The 18697-nt window shown below is 46.3% G+C and overlaps 1 protein-coding gene across 2 annotated transcripts in view; it reads right to left on the bottom strand.

The window, feature by feature from the left end:
* lrrcc1 (leucine rich repeat and coiled-coil centrosomal protein 1) overlaps positions 1-18697 on the bottom strand; it is a 194609-nt gene that overhangs the window by 47259 nt on the left and 128653 nt on the right. For both annotated transcript variants that reach the window (XM_060824397.1, XM_060824396.1), the window contains one exon: positions 2923-3124. In XM_060824397.1, coding sequence (XP_060680380.1) covers positions 2923-3124 — 202 coding nt within the window. The remainder of the gene's footprint in view (positions 1-2922; positions 3125-18697) is intronic.

Genomic DNA, 18697 nt, shown 5'->3' with positions numbered 1-18697 from the left:
GATCCATCTCTGCCTCCTCCTGTGGTCTCCAGTATCGCAAATGCCTGACTTCAGCAAATTTGATTCACTCCATGTAATACCAAGAAACGGTTGGAGGCACTAAATGCTGAAAAGGCAATGGGGGCCCTGACAACATCCTGATAATATCACGACTCCAGATTTTGTTATATCCTGAGACAAACTGCTCAAGTACAGCTCCAACACAAGTATCTACCCAAAAATGTGGAAAATTACCCAGGTATGTCCTGTACATGAGAAGCAGGACAAATCCTTCCTGGCAAATTTCTACCTCATCAGTCTATTATCGATTATCAGTAAACGGATGGAAAATGTCATCAACAATGCTACCATGCAGCAGATGCTCAGAAATAATTTGATCACTAACACTCTGTTTGGGCCCTTGCAAAGCTGGAGTCAATAGGAATCAGGGATAAACTCAGCAATGATCGGAATCAGACTTGGCACATTGGAAGATGGTTGTATTATTGGAGGTCAGTTATCTCACATCCAGGACATCTCTACAGATGTTCCTCAGGGTAGGGTCCTAGGCCCGATTCTATAGCTGCTTCATCAATCACCTTCTCTATATCAGAAAGTCAGAAGAAGGAATGTTCGCTGATGTCTGCACAATGTTCAGTACCTTTCACAACTCTTCAAGTACTGAAGCAGTCCATGGCCAAATGCAACAAGACCCGAACAATACCAAGACTTGGGCTGAAGTGGCAAGTAATATACACACCAATAAATTCTAGGTAACCACGATCCCTAATAAAAGACAATCTAACCACAGCCATTGACAGTGAAAGGTTTTACCATCACTGAGACCCCCACTATCAACGTCATGGAGGTTACCATTTACCAGAAATTGTATTGGACTCGCTATCTAAATATAGCAGCTAGTACAGGGGTGGGGAACCTGAGGCCTTCTAGGCCAATGTGTGTGGCCTTTTGAATGAACCCAAATTTTTCAGAACAAATCTTTTAGTTTTTATGAATATGTTTTTTCATCCTTTATTATTTTTATTTAAAATGAATGTATTTAAAATACCATAGAGTGAAAGAAAATTTAACGAAATAATCCCCACTTATTGCTGCGAATCTACATTCTCCTACTTAACCAAAATCAAGACGCCCTTAAGTCACAAATGACGGATACCCATCTAAAGGATCAGCTAAAACTGCAGACCTCCATGCTGCAACCAAATATTCAAATGCTTTCCTCTAAAAAGGAGTCACAACAAAGTCATTAAAAGGTTAGTTAATTTTAGAATTTACATTTTCTTTTTTTTTAGTTAGTATATAGTAGTTAGATTTTTACAAAATAATGTCAATTTTGAAGAATATATAATTGAAGTTTCTTGGATGCAGCCTTATTAGATTACAACTAACATAATGCAGCCTTCCAACATGAAAAGGTTCCCCGCCTCTGAGCTTTGTAGAACAGGTTCCAGGCTGGAATACTGCAGTAAGTAGCTCATCTTCCGACTCCCCAAAGCCAGTCCACCATTTACAAGGCACAAGTCAGGAGTGTGTTGGAATAGTCCCCACTTGCCTGGTTAAGTGCAACTCCAACAACACTCAAGAAGCTTGTTACCATTCAGGTCACAGCAGCCAGCTTGATTGGTACCATATTCACAAACATCCACTCTCTCTTCACCGACATTCAATTGCAGCAGTGTGTACTATCTACAAGATGCACTGCAGAAATTAGCCAAAGATCCTAAGACAGCACCTTCCAAACCCATGACCACTTTCATCTCGACAGCAGAACAGCAGAAACAAAGGAACACCACCTCATATAAGTTCCCCTCCAACACACTCACCATCCTGACTTGGAACTATATCATCATTCTTTCATTATCACTAGGTCAGCATCCTGAAATTCCTTTCCTAAAGGCATTAAGGGTCTACCTTCAGTACATGGACTGCAGCAGTTCAAGAAGGCAGCTCATCACCACCTTCTCAAGGGTGGCAGGGATGAGCAATAAATACCAGCACAGCCAGTGACATTTACATCATATAAGTGAATAAAAAAGATTAAAGATAACTTCATTTTGTGGTATTGACTGAGGTCCTAATATTGGCCGAGACATCAGAGATACCTCTTTTGTTTTAACGTTGTGCCATGGGCTTTTTTAATATTTATCTGAGCAGACTGATTAGTTTAATGGAGGAAAATGAATGTACCAGTTTGAGGGCAACACATGAACCCAATGGGCTGGCTTGTTAATGGATTCAAATTTCACCATTTGGAGTTTGAATCCCATGCCCTCAGAACATTAATATGAGATTGTGAATTTCTAGTCCAATGACATCATGAATAAGCCATCACCTTCCCCACATTCCACAAATTTATTTCAGGCATCACCTTACTAAATTTCTTCTATTTCCCTTCCATTGCTATGATCGCTTTAAGTAGTAGAATAAAACTGGCAAATTTTTTTTGGCTATTGACGAAGTGATGATTTAGCATTAGCTTTTTAATTTTGCACTGCTTGTATTTACCAGTAACATGTCTTGTATGTGTTTTACTGTTCTACTTGTCATCAGGCCTTTAAAGGTGCATCTACTCGAATTCCCAAGTTTGACTGCTTTTCTAATAGTTTAGTGAATATTAAGTCAGTGCTGTGTACAGCTGCTTGACTTTTTGTCAACTCTTTATAAATTTTAAATAGAGTTCAAATAATGTCTGTTATGTAAATCAGAAGTACAACTTTACAGAATCAGGTCACAGCCAAATATTTAACCAAGACATAACAATATAACCAAACTACCCACTTGGATTTAATTATCTGAAACAGACATAAAAATTTAACATGTTTGACCTTTAACAATCATAGTCACCATAAATATTAAATCAAATTAAACTGATTCTTCTAGGCTGTAGATACCTTCCACAAAAATATTTTCATCCTTAATTACCTCTTTAAATCGGTTTGCTTCAATGGTAAGAGCCATACGAAATTCATCCTCCAAAGATGCATACTGCTGACTTAGTAGGTCAATTTTTTCTTGATACCCTTTCAACTGCTGAGCATGTTTCTCTTCTTCTTTTGCAACCTCTCTGGACAAAGCAGCTTGAAATTCTGGTCCACTCAAAGTAACTCTAGATTCCACTTCTTTCCTATTGGATAGATACTTCTGTTTTAAACATTTTACATTGTTAATAATGACATATTTCAAACCTACTTAAACTAAAATCAAGCAAAACTATTGCTATAATTGGTAGAGACCAGAAACATTTTGCTAGGATTATCTTGAAATTAGATTGGAAATATGAAAAACCAGGTGTTTACATGGACTGATTTTTTAAATTGAAGAATTCTATGACACAAAAATGAATTAACATAAGTATTAATAACTAATCTTCATCTCAAATAGTTGTGTTAAATATTTTAGTAGTAAAATGAACACATTTATTTCACAAAATTTAACTCGAGTTTCTTTCTGCACCCATTTGACATATACCCAAACAACTCATCAGAAAATGGAAGATTAACCACTTAGTCTGAATTTCATTTCAAACATCTGAAGATTTATGTATAAATTGAGATTTATTGTGTTTTATAATATTATTTCCTTTCAAACCCTTGGCAACTATCCAAGAGTTGTGGACTTTGAGTTCAACTAATACGTCACTAATGTTTTTAAGCGCAGCCACCTTGTATTAGGACTCTCTGTTAGGAATGTTTTTGCATTCTTGCATTCAGGAAAGCTCTCTTTTTCTCACCTTGACAATGCCATAAGTCCAACTCATTGACAATAGAATCCTTTAGATACCAAGAGGTTTAAACTCTTAACTTACAGAAGTTCAATTTGAATCTGCTTGAAATAGATGTTCCCTCTGGCCAGTGTATTTTAAACTAAACTGCTTGGAAACAGAACACATGCCAATAAACTCGTGATAATTATTTTTTTGATTAATTCCTTTGCTTTACTATTGTTAACTTCCCAGGTACCATGATCACATCTTCAATTACCAGAACCAAGTTGCTCTTTAAAAGGAATAATCTTTGAGAAATCTAGTTCTTAATAAGGCCAGCACTCCAAACATAGCTGTTTTTCTGCAAAAGTACAAGAAAAATTCAGTACTTCCAGAGCAAAATGGCAAGATGTAAATTGAGGGTGAATGGTAAATTATCAAGCATATGATTTGTTTTCCAAGACACCTTCCTGAACCATGACAGCTGCAAGGAAGGGTACATTTTCTTGAAATGCTTTTGGTCTGTTCCAAACTTTAAATAGCTCTCCTTCTCTCCTCTGGAAGATAAAAGGTTTATTATGCAAGAATTTTGTAGTTTTATATTAATTATATTTTTGCTGAAGAGGGCAATGAACCTTTTGAAGGAGCAGCTTTATAGAGGATGATCGAAATGCAGAACAGAATCAGAAACCAATCAATGAAAGTCACAAATCAACCAGTTGCTTTCTAATTGTTTCAGCAGTTTTCAGTGTCACTTCTCAAACTTTCTTATTCTCAATCTTATTTCATTCATAATTCTTTGTCTTTTCATTAATTTCTTACTTTCTATATACATAATATATACATACAATGTAGTGTCCACAGATGAAAAATCAAGCTTTCAAAAACCTTCAAACAGTCATCGTGCTTAATGATCCATACTGTCCTTCTACAGTCAAGGACTCATTTGCCCTGATTAATTCACTGTCCATAGCTGTATCAGTCATCACAGTTGCCTTTGTCACAATTATGACCCTAAGGGTGTTGATAGAAACACAATACTCCCCATGTTGACTGTTTCTCTCCCCCACTATTTCAAACATGTGACAGAGCGAGTTCTGATTGCACCCCATAAAATGGCAGGAATCAGGTGGCTACTAATTATTTAACCATTTGCCAGAAGAGTTAACAATACAGAGCGAGTTTTTAAAAATCCAAATAGCTTAGGGAACAGTCTCATATTCAGACTTGGCTGAACAAATGGTGTCATAATATATCATCACAATGTTGTCACTTAAAAAAATATTTAAGTGCTTTAAGAATTAATTGATAAAAATTAGGAGAAAGCAAAAGTGGAAATCTTAGAAATAAAACAAAACACAGAAATTTCTGGAAAATTACAACTGGTCAATTAGCATCTGCTAAAATGATTAGTTAGTATTTAGGTATTTAGTGGACAGTTAAAACTAGAATTGTGATAAAAAGAAAGAACTGTCTAAACAGAAGGAAAACAAAACTACCGGTGATGAAATAGGAGTTAGATGATGCAAAGGATCATTTCAGTGAAGCAAAGGAAAAATGCAAAAAGAAAATAAAAGTGCAATAGGTAAAAGAGTGGAATAACAAAAAACAGAGTTAACTACATAAGCAGTTTTAAGCAACCTCAGAGGTGGGGAAAGAACAAAAGGGAAGGACTGTGAAAGGGTGGAAGGAACAAATATATGTCAGATAATATGATGATGCAAAGCAAAGGAAAATAGTAACTGAAGGAAGAATATATGATGAACAGAATCATCAGCGGCTGCAGTCCAAAAATATGGGGACAATGGTTATCTGAAATTGCTGAATTGTTGAGTCCAGGAGGCTGCAAAATGTCTAATCAAAATGTAAGATGCTGTTTGAGCTTGTTATGAGTTTTAATGGAAAAATACTGGGGGGAAATGACAGAGAATGTTGTCCGGTGACCAGAGGGTCAGGATCATACTTGAAGATGAATCGAGGTATTCTTCCAAAATCATACAATTTGCATTTGGTCTCCTCAACATAAGAGGGCAAAGGATCATAAACAGTGAACACAGCATAGCAAATTGAAAGAATACAAGTAAATTACTGTTTCACCTGGAAACACTGTTTTGGATCCTTGATAATGGGCGCTTGTGGCACATTGGCTTTTACTGTGATGAGAGCTGACTAATGGACACTTTGGGCATTCATCCTTCATCAGAATACATTGCTATCAGGAGTAGAGAGCTATTTATGATGGTAGTGTCCTGCCTCTAATATGTGTAGTTCCTGAGGTCCAGAGGAAGAGATTCTGCTTGAGAGCTGCGGGTTTGACGCTGCGGATGTGCGCTGGCGGGGAGAAACCACGGGGATTGTGTTGCGAGTTGTTGGAGCTGCTGGAGACCATCGCTGGATCGTGATTGGCCGTTGGAGGATCGTTTGGTTGTGCTGACCTGCTCTTGGTGGATCTTTATGCTGGCTTCGGCCTAACGCCAATTCAGGTATCAGCCAACCTCAGAGCTATGGCCTCAGCAGCCGCTCGCAGCCCTGGCCAGGGCATTCGCAACACAGTCAGGGTGACTGTGAAGAAGGTGGAGGAGCACACACCGGTCAATCGGACAGTGTTTGTGAAGGTTTTGCTGGAGTGCTGTGGGTTTGCAGCAGTGGATGTGTACTGCGCAAGAAGGGTCGTCATCAGAGGAAGAGACAGAGTGTCGTGGGGAGAAAGGAGGGCAGCACCGCCCAGGAAGGAAAGGACGATCCCTCTGAGGGGACGGGTAAAAGCCTCCCCCTACCCGGTGAGAACCAGGAGGTACTCACTGGCCCACAGCTCCAGGTATCTGGGTTCAGCGGTCCTATGACAGCCCTGCTGTCAGACGGAGAACTGGTCAGTGCGGACCACAGGCCCGACACAAAGACAACAGAGTGGGGTAATGGCCCCAGCGCGGAGCTGGACAGTTACCTCAGCCCTGCAAAGTTCCAACAGTTTGCTGCCACCACAGGGATGCACGCAGCTACCCCAGAAGGGCAAGACCAGCAGCAAATGGACACCGGTAAACCTGTAAACTGTTAAAATGGGGTTGAAAATTGCTAGCATCAACGTGCGTAGCATCAAATCGGCTACGCCATGCGTTTCAACGCTGGCCTTCCTGGCCAGCGTCAAAGCCGACGTCCTGTTTCTGCAGGAGTGTGGGATACCCCACCTCAGCAGTTACAGGAGGTGGTCGAGCTTGTGGGCCCATGGGCCGTCAGTGTGGTCGGGGGGCAACGATAACCGCTCCTCAGGCCTAGGGATCCTTTTGTGGGGAGGCAACTTCACCATCTCCGAGGTTAAGGAGGTGGTGGGCGGGCGCCTCCTCGTCGCGGATGTTAAATACAGAAACGCTCCCGTAAGACTAATCAACGTGTACGCCCCAGCGGATAAGAGTGAACGGTTGGCCGTCCTGCAACAGCTTCCACTATTGCTGGCTACGTCCAGGCTGGTCATTCTGGCCGGAGACTTCAACTGCATCATTGATGCAGATGGACGATCCGGCGGGGGGGGGGACAGTAAACTGGACGCTACGTCCAGAGCCCTGATGGAAACGGTCAAAGATGCCAAGCTGCACGACGTCTTCAGCACCCCTGCAGATGGAGCGCAGCGTAGATACACATGGTCACGGGCAGACGGGTCTATCCGCTCAAGGATAGATTACCTGTTTGTGTCCCGAACGTTCTCGGTCAGAACCACCGACGTCAAGCCGGTGTTCTTCTCTGACCACTGCCTCCTACTGGCCGACTGTCACCTACAGGACGAGCAGCAGACGGGCAAGGGAACGTGGAAACTGAATACTAAGCTGTTGACCCCGGGAAACATCGAGGAGCTCAAGAGGGATTACGCAGGTTGGAGAACCGCGAAGTGTCTCTTTGAGTCTCCAGCAGACTGGTGGGAAACAGTAAAAGGGAACATCAAGAGGTTCTTCATCCTCAAAGGTGTTCAGGAGGCGAGAGAGAGGTGGGGAAAACTGTCCCAACTCCAGAAAAGTATGCAGAACCTGCTCCTGCTGCAGACGTTGGGGGTCGATGTCACGGAGGACCTCAAGGAGGTGAAGGGCCAGCAAGCCTCGCTCTTTGCCTCGGAGGCCTCCAAGATAATCTTCTGGTCCAGGGTCCACTCGGTAGAGCAGGACGAGACGTGCTCACGTTTCTTCTTCCAGAAGGTGCACAAAGAGAGCTCCGTGCTCAGCAGCCTGAAGGAAGAAGATGGCTCGGTAACGTCATCTCAGGCTGACATCATGAGGATCAGCAAATCCTTCTATGCCAGCCTGTATGACACGAAGCCAACCAGCAGCACGGCCTCACAGTCGTTCCTGTCCTCTATCACGGAGGTCTTAGAGGACGGAACTCGAGAGAGGCTGGACCAGCCGCTATCTCTGGATGAACTGACCAGGGCCCTCGAGTCCTTCGAAAAGAATAAAACTCCCGGAAGCGACGGCTTACCGGTCGAGCTCTATTCTGCTCTTTGGGACTTGATTGGCCGGGACCTGCTGGAGGTGTATGTCAGTATGCTTCGGGCAGGTACCATGAGTGAATCCATGAGGAAAGGCATCATCACCCTCATCTACAAGCAGAAGGGGAAGAGGGACGAAATTAGAAATTGGAGACCGATCTCACTGTTAAACACAAACTACAAAATCTTGTCAAAGGTCATCGCTAACCGGGTCAGGTCTGCTCTGGGAGCGGTGATCCACCCCGACCAAACCTGTGTTGTACCGGGCAGGAAGATCTCTGAGAGTCTCGCACTCCTCAGGGATACGATCGCCTACGTGCAGGCCAGGGGGGTGGACACCTGCCCCATCAGCCTGGACCAGGAGAAAGCCTTTGACAGGATATCGCATACATATATGAGGGATGTCCTCTCCAAAATGGGCTTTGGGGAGGAATCTGCAATTGGATCAGACTGCTCTACACCAACATTGTCAGTGCAGTCTCAATCAATGGGTGGGAATCAGATAGCTTCCCTGTAAGATCTGGAGTCAGGCAGGGCTGCCCACTCTCTCCTGCCTTGTTTGTGTGCTGCATAGAGCCATTTGCCGAATCCATCAGGAAGGATGCGAGCCTGAGAGGGGTGACTATTCCTGGCAGCGGGAGCCTACAGGTTAAGGCCTCCCTGTACATGGATGACGTCGCCGTTTTCTGCTCTGATCCGCTGTCCGTGCACAGACTCCTGTGCATCTGCGACCAGTTCGAACGGGCCTCGGGGGCCAAGGTAAATCGAGGGAAGAGCGAGGCCATGCTCTTCGGGAACTGGACCAACCAATCCTATATCCCCTTTACCGTCAGGACTGACCACCTGAAGGTGCTAGGTATTTCGTTCGGGGGTGCTGGGGCGTGCGCCAAGACCTGGGAGGAGCGGATCAGGAAGATGAGACAGAAACTAGGCAGATGGGAGCAACGGTCGCTCTCCATCGCGGGGAAAAACCTGGTCATCAGGTGCGAGGTACTCTCAGTATTGTTGTATGTGGCACAGGTCTGGCCTATCCCCAGAACCTATGCTGCCGCAGTCACCCGGGCCATCTTCCACTTCATGTGGAGATCAAAGATGGACCGAGTCCGAAGAGACACCATGTACAAAGACTGGTGCAATGGGGGAAAAAACACACCCAATGCCACCCTCGCCCTGATGGCCACCTTTGTGTGTGGCTGCATCAAGCTGTGCGTGGATCCCTGGTACGCAAACACCAAGTGTCACTACGTACTGAGGTTCTACCTGTCCCCGGTGTTGCGAAGGATGGGCCTGACCTCCCTGCCGCGGAACGCTCCGAGTAGTTGGACCGTTCCGTACACCTGTCCTTCGTGGAGAAATTTCTGAAGAAAAACACCTTTGACCACAAGTCCATCAGGAAGTGGTCAGCACGTAGCGTCCTTGAGACCCTTCGGGAAAAGGAGGGCGGATCCTGTTGAGTGGTTCCCTGAGCAGACTGTCAAAGCAATTTGGCAGAATGCCTCATTGCCAGAACTTTCCAACAAGCACCAAGACATGGCTTGGCTGGTGGTGAGAAGGGCTCTACCTGTGAGATCCTTTATGCACGCCCGGACTCTCTGCCGCACCGCACACTGCCCTCGAAGCGGCTGCGGGGGGGGGACGAGACTGTCACACACCTCCTTCTGGAATGTGCCTATGCAGAGGAAGTCTGGAGAGGAATGCAGTGGTGTTTGTCGAGGTTCGTCCCGAGCAGTGCCGTGACGCGGGACTCCGTGCTCTACGGCCTGTTCCCCGGGACGCACACCGAGACGAATATCAACTGCGCCTGGAGGATCATCAACCCGGTGAAGGACGCTCTCTGGGTGGTCCGAAACCTGTTGATCTTCCAGCTGAAGGAGTTGACCCCGACTGTGTGTTGCAGACTGGCACATTCCAAGGTCCAGGACTACGTGTTGAGGGACGCGCTGAAGCTTGGGGCAGCTGCCGCCAAGGCGCGGTGGCGAAAGACCACCGTTTAACATCTGCCTATCGAAAGAAGATCATGCAGTCATTTGGGCTCTGCTGATGCCTCAGCTCAATATGTGAGTGAGAAATGCACAGATCTGTATGTAATAATGAAAATTCTGAGCTGTGTATGTAAATGTGGAAATAGGTATGGCATTGGCATTACCTAATGTACAGTGTATCAAATTATTTTATGAATATTTTATGAATAAAGTATATTTTTGAAATAAAAAAATGTGTACTGCGCAGGCTATTTTGACGTGACCTTCGGGAGTGTGAAGAATTGTGAGCAGCTCCTGAAGGTCTTCAAGGAGACGGAAGGGGAACCTATGTTCTCCATCTTGTCGGCGGTCCCGTTGTGTGTGCTACCTGCACAGAGGAGTCGGGTTGTAACAATCCAGATGTACAACCCTTACGTCCCAGCAGCAGATGTCCTGACCTTCTTAAAGAGATACGACCAGGTCGAAGGAGAGAGTACCGATGTGGTCGATCCTTTCGGGATCTGAACCAGCAAAAGACAGGTCAAGGTAACCCTGAGGGTCGACGTCAGTGGGAATATCCTCCACCCACCCTCCAGCTTTGCCATCGGAGAAAGCAGAGGTTACCTGACATACGCAGGGCAGCCGAAGGTGTGCCAAACCTGCGGGAGGTCAGGCCACATGACGGCGGATTGTAAGGTGACCATCTGCCGAAACTGCAGGCAGGAAGGCCACCCGATCAAGGAATGTAAGGAGGCCAAGAACTGTAATCTGTGCGGAGATGCGGGCCACATGTACAAGGCCTGCCCAAGACGAGGAGCCGCCACCTACGCACAGATGGCCGGAGGTGGCAACAAGAGCCGTGGACCGACTAAGACCAGCAAGGTACCGCAAAATAGCACGGAAACTGTGTCTGGAGGCACCCAGAAGGAAGGGCAGGAGGTAGCAGAGCAGACGGCAGACAGCAGCCGACCCGAGCTCCTTCAAAACAGACGAAGGAAATGGAAGAGGAGGGATCAAAGGAGGCAGAGGATTGGATTACGGTCAAAAACAGGAAGAGGAAACCTCTCTGGGGCCCCAAAGCCACGCAGAGAAGGAGGAAACGACACCCACAAGTCGAGGATATAGGCAGCTCTTCCGATGGTGAGGATGGGCGCAAGAAGGGTCGCCACCAGAGGAAGAGACAGAGCGCCGTGGGGAGAAAGGAGGGCAGCACCACCCAAGAAGGGAAAGACGATCCCTCTGTGGGGATGGGTAAAGGCCGCCCCCTACCCGGTGAGAACCAAGAGGTACCCACCGGCCCACAGCTCCAGGTAACTGGGAGCAGTGGTCCTGTGACAGCCCAGCTGTCAGATGGAGAACGGGACGGTGTGGACCCTGGGCTCGGCACAAAGACACCAGAGCAGGGAAATGGCTCCAGCGTGGAGCTGGACAGCTACGTCAGCCCTGGGATGCTCCAGCAGTTTGCCGTCACCACGGGGATGCACACAGCTACCCCAGAGGAGCAAGAACAGCAGCAAACGGACACTGTTAACCTTGTAAACTGTTAAATGGGGTTTAAAATTGCCAGCATCAATGTGCGTAGCATCAAATCGGCTACACGATGTGTTTCAACGATGGCCTTCCTGGCCAGTGTTAAAGCCGACCTCCCGTTTCTGCAGGAATGTGGGATACCGCACCTCAGCAGCTACAGGAGATGGTCGAGCTTGTGGGCCCATGGGCAGTCAGTTTGGTCGGGGGGCAACGATAGCCGCGCCTCCGGCCTGGGTATCTTGTTGCGAGGTTAAGGAGGTGGTGGGCGGGCGCCTCCTCGTCACCGAAGTTATGTACAAGAATGCTCCCCTGAGACTGATTAATGTGTACGCCCCAGTGGGTAAGAGTGAACGGTTGGCTGTCCTGCAGCAGCTTCCACTGTTGCTGGCTACGTCCAGGCCAGTCATTCTGGCCGGAGACTTCAACTGTATCATTGATGCAGATGGACGATCCGGCGGGGGGGGACAGTAAACTGGACGCCACGTCCAGAGCCCTGATGGACATGGTAAAAGATGCCAAGCTGCACGACGTCTTCAGCACCCCTGCAGATGGAGCGCAGCGTAGATACACATGGTCACGGGCAGACGGGTCTATCCGCTCAAGGATAGATTACCTGTTTGTGTCCCGAAAGCTCTTGGTCAGATCCATCGACATCAAGCCAGTGTTCTTCTCTGACCACTGCCTCCTGCTGGCCGACTGCCACCTACAGGACGAGCAGCGGGCGGGTAAGGGAACGTGGAAGCTGAATACTAAGCTGTTGACCCCGGGAAACATTGAGGAGCTCAAGAGGGATTACACAGGTTGGAGAACTGTGAAGCCCCTCTATGAGTCTCCAGCGGACTGGTGGGAAACAGTAAAAGGGAACACCAAGAGGTTCTTCATCCTCAAAGGTGTTCAGGAGGTGAGAGAGGGGCGGGGAAAACTGTCCCAGCTCCAGGAAAGTATGCAGAACCTGCTCCTGCTGCAGACGATGGGGGTCGATGTCACGGAGGACCTCAAGGAGCTAAAGGGCCAGCAAGCCTCGCTCTTTGCCTCGGAGGCTTCCAAGATAATCTTCCGGTCCAGGGTCCGCTCAGTGGAGCGGGACGGGACGTGCTCACGTTTCTTCTTCCAGAAGGTGCACAAAGAGAGCTCTGTGCTCAGCAGCCTGAAGGAAGAAGACGGCTTGATAACGTCATCTCAGGCTGACGTCATGAGGATCAGTAAATCCTTCTCTGCCAGTCTGTATGACATGAAGCCGACTGACAGCGTGGCCTCCCAGTCGTTCCTGTCGTCTATCACGGAGGTCTTTGACGACAGAACATGCGAGAGGCTGGACCAGCCGCTATCTCTGGACGAGCTGACCAAGGCCCTCGAGTTCTTTGAAAAGAATAAAACTACCGGAAGCGACGGCTTACCGGTCGAGCTCTATTCCGCTCTGTGGGACTTGATTGGCCAGGACCTGCTGGAGGTGTATGTCAGTATGCTTCAGGCAGGTACCATGAGCGAATCCATGAGGAAAGGCATCATCACCCTCATTTACAAGCGGAAGGGGGAGAGGGAGGAACTCAAAAATTGGAGACCAATCACACTGTTGAATGCGGATTACAAAATCCTGTCAAAGGTAATCGCCAACCGGGTCAGGTCTGCTCTGGGGTTGGTGATTCAACCTGACCAAACCTGTGCTGTGCCGGGCAGGAAGATCGCTGAGAGTCTCGCACTCCTCAGGGATACAATCGCCTATGTGCAGGACAGAGGGTTGGACGCCTGCCTGATCAGCCTGGACCAGGAGAAAGCCTTTGACAGGATATCACACAGGTATATGAGAGATGTTCTCTCCAAAATGGGCTTTGGGGAGGGAATCTGCAATTGGATCCGACTGCTCTACATCAACATCGTCAGTGCAGTCTCAATCAATGGGTGGGAATCAGATAGCTTCCCAGTCAGATCTGGAGTCAGGCAGGGCTGCCCTCTTTCTCCTGCCTTGTTTGTGTGCTGCATAGAGCCATTTGCCGAGTCCATCAGGAAGGATGCGAGCCTGAGAGGGGTGACTATTCCTGGCAGCGGGGGCCTGCAGGTTAAGGCCTCCCTGTACACGGATGACGTCGCCGTTTTCTGCTCGGATCCGTTGTCCGTGCACAGACTCATGTGCATTTGTGACCAGTTCGAACGGGCCTCGGGGGCCAAGGTAAACCGAGGCAAGCGCGAGGCCATGCTCTTCGGGAACTGGGCCGAGCAATCATCGATCCCCTTCACCGTCAGGACCGACCACCTAAAGGTGCTGGGTATTTGGTTCGGGGGGGGCCGGGGCGTGTGACAAGTCTTGGGAGGAGCGTATCAGTAAAGTGAGGCAGAAACTGGGCAGATGGAAGCTACGGTCGCTCTCCATCACAGGAAAAAACCTGGTCATCAGGCGTGAGGCACTGTCATTGCTGTTGTACGTGGCACAGGTCTGGCCTATTCCCAGAACCTGCGCCGCTGCAGTCACCCGGGCCATCTTCCAGTTTATATGGAGTTCAAAGATGGACCGGATCCGAAGGGACTCTCTATACAAAGATCTGGGCAATGGGGGAAAAAATACACCCAATGCCACCCTCATCCTGATGGCCACCTTTGTGTGTGACTGCATCAAGTTGTGCGTGGATCCCCGGTACGCAAACACCAAGTGTCACTACGTACTGAGGTTCTACCTGTTGCGAAGGATGGGCTTGGCCTTGCTGCCGCGGAACGCTCCGAGTAGTTGGACCGTTCCGTACCACCTGTCCTTCGTGGAGAAGTTTATGAAGGAAAACACCTTTGACCACAAGTCCATCAGGAAGTGGTCAGCACGTAGTGTCCTCGAGACCCTTCCGGAAAATGAGAGGGCGGATCCTATCGAGCGGTTCCCTGAGCAGACTGTCAAAGCCATTTGGCAGAATGTCTCATCGCCAGAACTGTCCAACAGGCACCAAGACATGGCTTGGCTGGTGGTGAGAAGGGCTCTACCTGTGAGATCCTTTATGCACGCCCGGACTCTCTGCCGCACCGCATGCTGCCCTCGAAGCGGCTGCGGGGGGGAAAGAGACTGTCACACACCTCCTTCTGGAATGTGCCTATGCAGAGGAAGTCTGGAGAGGAATGCAGTGGTGTTTGTCGAGGTTCGTCCCGAGTAGCGCCGTGACGCGAGACTCCGTGCTCTACGGCCTGTTCCCCGGGACGCACACTGAGACGAACATCAACTGTGCCTGGAGGATCATCAACTCGGTGAAGGACGCTCTCTGGGTGGTCCGAAACCTGTTGATCTTCCAGCTGAAGGAGTTGACCCCGACTGAGTGTTGCAGACTGGCACATTCCAAGGTCCAGGACTACGTGTTGAGGGATGCGCTGAAGCTTGGGGCAGCTGCCGTCAGGGCGCAGTGGGGAAAGACCACCGTTTAACATCTGCCTGCCTAAAGAAGAACAGGGGGCCATGCAGTCGTTTTGGGCTCTGCTGACGTCTCAGCTAAATATATGGGCATATGAGTGAGAAAGGCACAGACCTGTATATAACAATGATAATTTCTGATCTGTGTATGTAAATGTTGACATATGTATGGCATGACCAAATGTACAGACCATCAAATTATTTTATGATTATTTTACGAATAAAGTATATTTTTGAAATAAAAAAAAGGTAGTGTCATGCCTCTGAGTCAGGAGTTTGCACTCATGTCTCAACTGCTCCAGAGGTGTGTACTTACATCTCTGACCAAGTTGACTGGAAAGTACCTGGACCCTTAATAGTAAGAATGGAGAGGGGAAGAGGTAAAGAGGCAGATGGTATATCTTTAGTACTTACAAAGCAAGGCATTGTGGCAAGTGTTGGAGGTCATGGGGTGGAACAGTGTATTGCTGAGAGAATTATCCTCTATACCACGGATATTCATTCCCTCATAGATTCATCCCCCACTTGAAAATGCCCAGCTTCTTCCTTTAAGTTCAACACCAACTAGTTCCCATTCATGAAGATTTTTCTTTGTTACAATGAATTTATTCTCAGATTGAATAGTTTCTCTTTCGACTCCACTCAATTCCTCAAAATATGGTAAGCTACGTTAGCATGGTAACTAATTTTCCTTTTTAGGAAAGGTTGGTGTTCTCACAGTATTCATTTTCTTCCCTCGCCTTGATTAACCCAAATGTTGTTGTCTGGCATACTGCCTATTCTTTCAAATCTGGAAAATATAATCAACTTTGCTGACAATTTCCACCATTCATCAGATCTCTCACTTTCTCTTCCATTTCCTTCTATGACATCTCTGTCTACATTTCTAGGAAAAGTCTAGCCCTATTCTCAGAACTACTTTAACAACACTTCCTCTCACTTCACACTTTGTAACTACTATACTCCATCTCTATTACATATTTCTAATGATGCCATGTTCCTTTCCAGTACCTCTGATATGCCTTCTGTTGTTCTCAACCTATGAATTCCCCCTACCCAAACTACAATGGTTCACAGGTCCCTTGAGCTCATCAGTTCCATTTTCAAACATCTGTTCTCATCTCTTCTTTCCTCTTCATAACCACAACACAGCTTTCCATGTTCTCATTTTCTACCCCACCAGTTTTCATCTGCAATAGATCATCTTACATCATTTTCACCACCAATTTACCCTTTTCCTTCCAGTACTGCATATGGACTGTTCTCTCTATGGTACCCTGGTCCATGCCTCAATCACACGCAACATTCCAGCCCTTTCCCTTGCAGTACAGAAGTTGAAATACTTGTACTTTTACCTCTCCCTTCCCAGTCTCCAAAGCCCCAAACATTTTTTCTCAGTAAAACTATGATTTACTTGAACTTCAATCAATTTACTATACTGTATTTGCTGTTTATAATGCAGTGTCCCCAGTACACTTGAGGAAGTTAAATGCAGACTGTGTGACCATTTTGTAGAACATGTCAATTCAATTCACAAACATAACCTTGCATTCCAGTCACCTGCCACTTTTGTTTTCTTCTCAGCCTCTCTAGATCATCCAATGAGGCTGATCATAAGCTGGAGGAGCGGCAGTTCATTTTTCAAGTAAGCACTTTACAATATCGAGTTCAACAATGTCAAATCATAATATTGCCCCCATTTTTCAGAAGACTGCTGTTAGTGATAATTCTGGCACTCTCATTTACTCTAGATCCATTTTTTTTGCTTCAACATTTGTCCCATAAGCACATTCTTTTACTTTGTACCATCATTCTTTTTGTCATTTAATACCTTCCACCATACTGCTGACCTTCTCTTTTGTCTTTCCCCATGCCTCCATTAACCTGCCTCTATCCCAGCTTAAAATTTTTTTTTTTTTCCCATTTCATGGGATGCCATCATGCTGTTTCACTCTCCACAAATGACAGCTGACATGAGTGAGCAGGAAAGAGAGAGAGAGAGAGAGAGAGAGAGAGTCATGTGCTGGAATGGAGGATTTAAGAGGTCATTGGAATAGGTGCAGGGATGAATTGGCACAAAGAGCATAAGGTCAAGATTCAGCAGTCCAGAGCCATTTCCAATCTGCTGACAGTGTAAATGTTAATCTAAAATTTGCTGGGTCAGCCAAAATGAAGTTAAATAAAGTTAAATTGAATGAAAAGAAATTATATGAACCTATCACCTTCATCCACCTATTGCACTCTTAGCTTCCTTCTCCCCAGACCCACCCCTCTCCCATTTATCTCTCCGCCACAGAGGCTCCCAGCCTTATTCCTGATGAAGGACTTTTACCCAAAATGTCGATTTTCCTGCTCTTCGGATGCTGCCTGACCTGCTGTGCTTTTCCAGCATCACTCTAATCTTGACTCTGATCTCCAGCATCTGCAGTCCTCATTTTTGCTGTGATGTCTGGTAATAACCTAATGATTGGAAAGGTCACCGGTTTTCAAGTGTTTCTGTGTTTTACTGAAGGAATATGCATGTTTGTTTACATGAAGTATTGTAATTCAGCAATAATGGACCGAACTGTTACAGTAACTCTGGAAAAGCTGATGTTTTGTTTAACATGGACATAATATCCATGTTATCACATTTGATTCATTATCAGCTAAATTTGAGATTGTCATAGAATTTTGCTGCGTAAGTATCACATCATTGGATGACATAAAAGTGGTGGAAAACAAAAACAAGCTGAAGTTTTATGTCGAAGTTCATTAAAAGCAACAGATAAGCCTCTTTCCATGGAGACACCAGCAAGTCCTTATGAATGTAGAAAACATGACATGTTTGCAATGTTTACAAGTGTTCAGTGAACATTTGCTAGAGACTGGGCAGGATCAAGCGTTTGGATGTAGAGCTTCTTTATGTGGAAAAATTATAAGAACCCTTGCCTCACAGCAAAATTAACCAGCTGAGATGGAACAGGCTGATAACCTGTTTTGGTCTGATCTTTGGACAAGTCCATGTAAAACGCTCGCTTGTGATTGAAAGCATTGTATGGATAATATTTCTGCAGTATTTTTCATAGTTTACTTTGCTTTAGTAAAGAACATTGGATGAATTCCTTTGTTGGAACTACCTTGGATTTCTGAATCCTGGATAAAGCTGATGGACCAGGCAAAGTGGGAATAAAATCTTACACCGAGCAGAAAGCGTGACTCCATTTTTGCACGACTGACTTGGGCCACTCAAGAGCAAAACTTTTGGCGTAGATGTTACAATAAGCAGTAAAATTACCAAGATCAGGGTAAGAATCAAAAGAAGCACCATCACTCCTCACTGTAATAGAGGGAGAGGTCAGGAAATTAATTGCAAGCTAAATCACAAAAGGTTCCTGACACTCTCATAACAGGAGACATAAGATTAGATTAAATTAGATTCCGAGTGTGGAAACAGGCCCTTCGGCCCAACCAACCCTCTGAAGAGTAACCCACCCGGACTTGTTTCCCACCGACTAACGCACCTAGCACTATGGGCAATCTAATATGGCCAATTCACCTGACCTGCACATCTTTGGACTGTGGGAGGAAACCGAAGCACCCAGAGGAAACCCACAGGGAGAATGTGCAAACTCCAACAGACAGTTGTCCGAGGCTGGAATCAAACCCGG

The sequence above is a fragment of the Hemiscyllium ocellatum genome, chromosome 4 (assembly GCF_020745735.1).
Source record: "Hemiscyllium ocellatum isolate sHemOce1 chromosome 4, sHemOce1.pat.X.cur, whole genome shotgun sequence".
NCBI classification, from domain to species: Eukaryota; Metazoa; Chordata; class Chondrichthyes; order Orectolobiformes; family Hemiscylliidae; genus Hemiscyllium; species Hemiscyllium ocellatum.
This window is presented reverse-complemented; position numbering and strand designations above follow the sequence as displayed.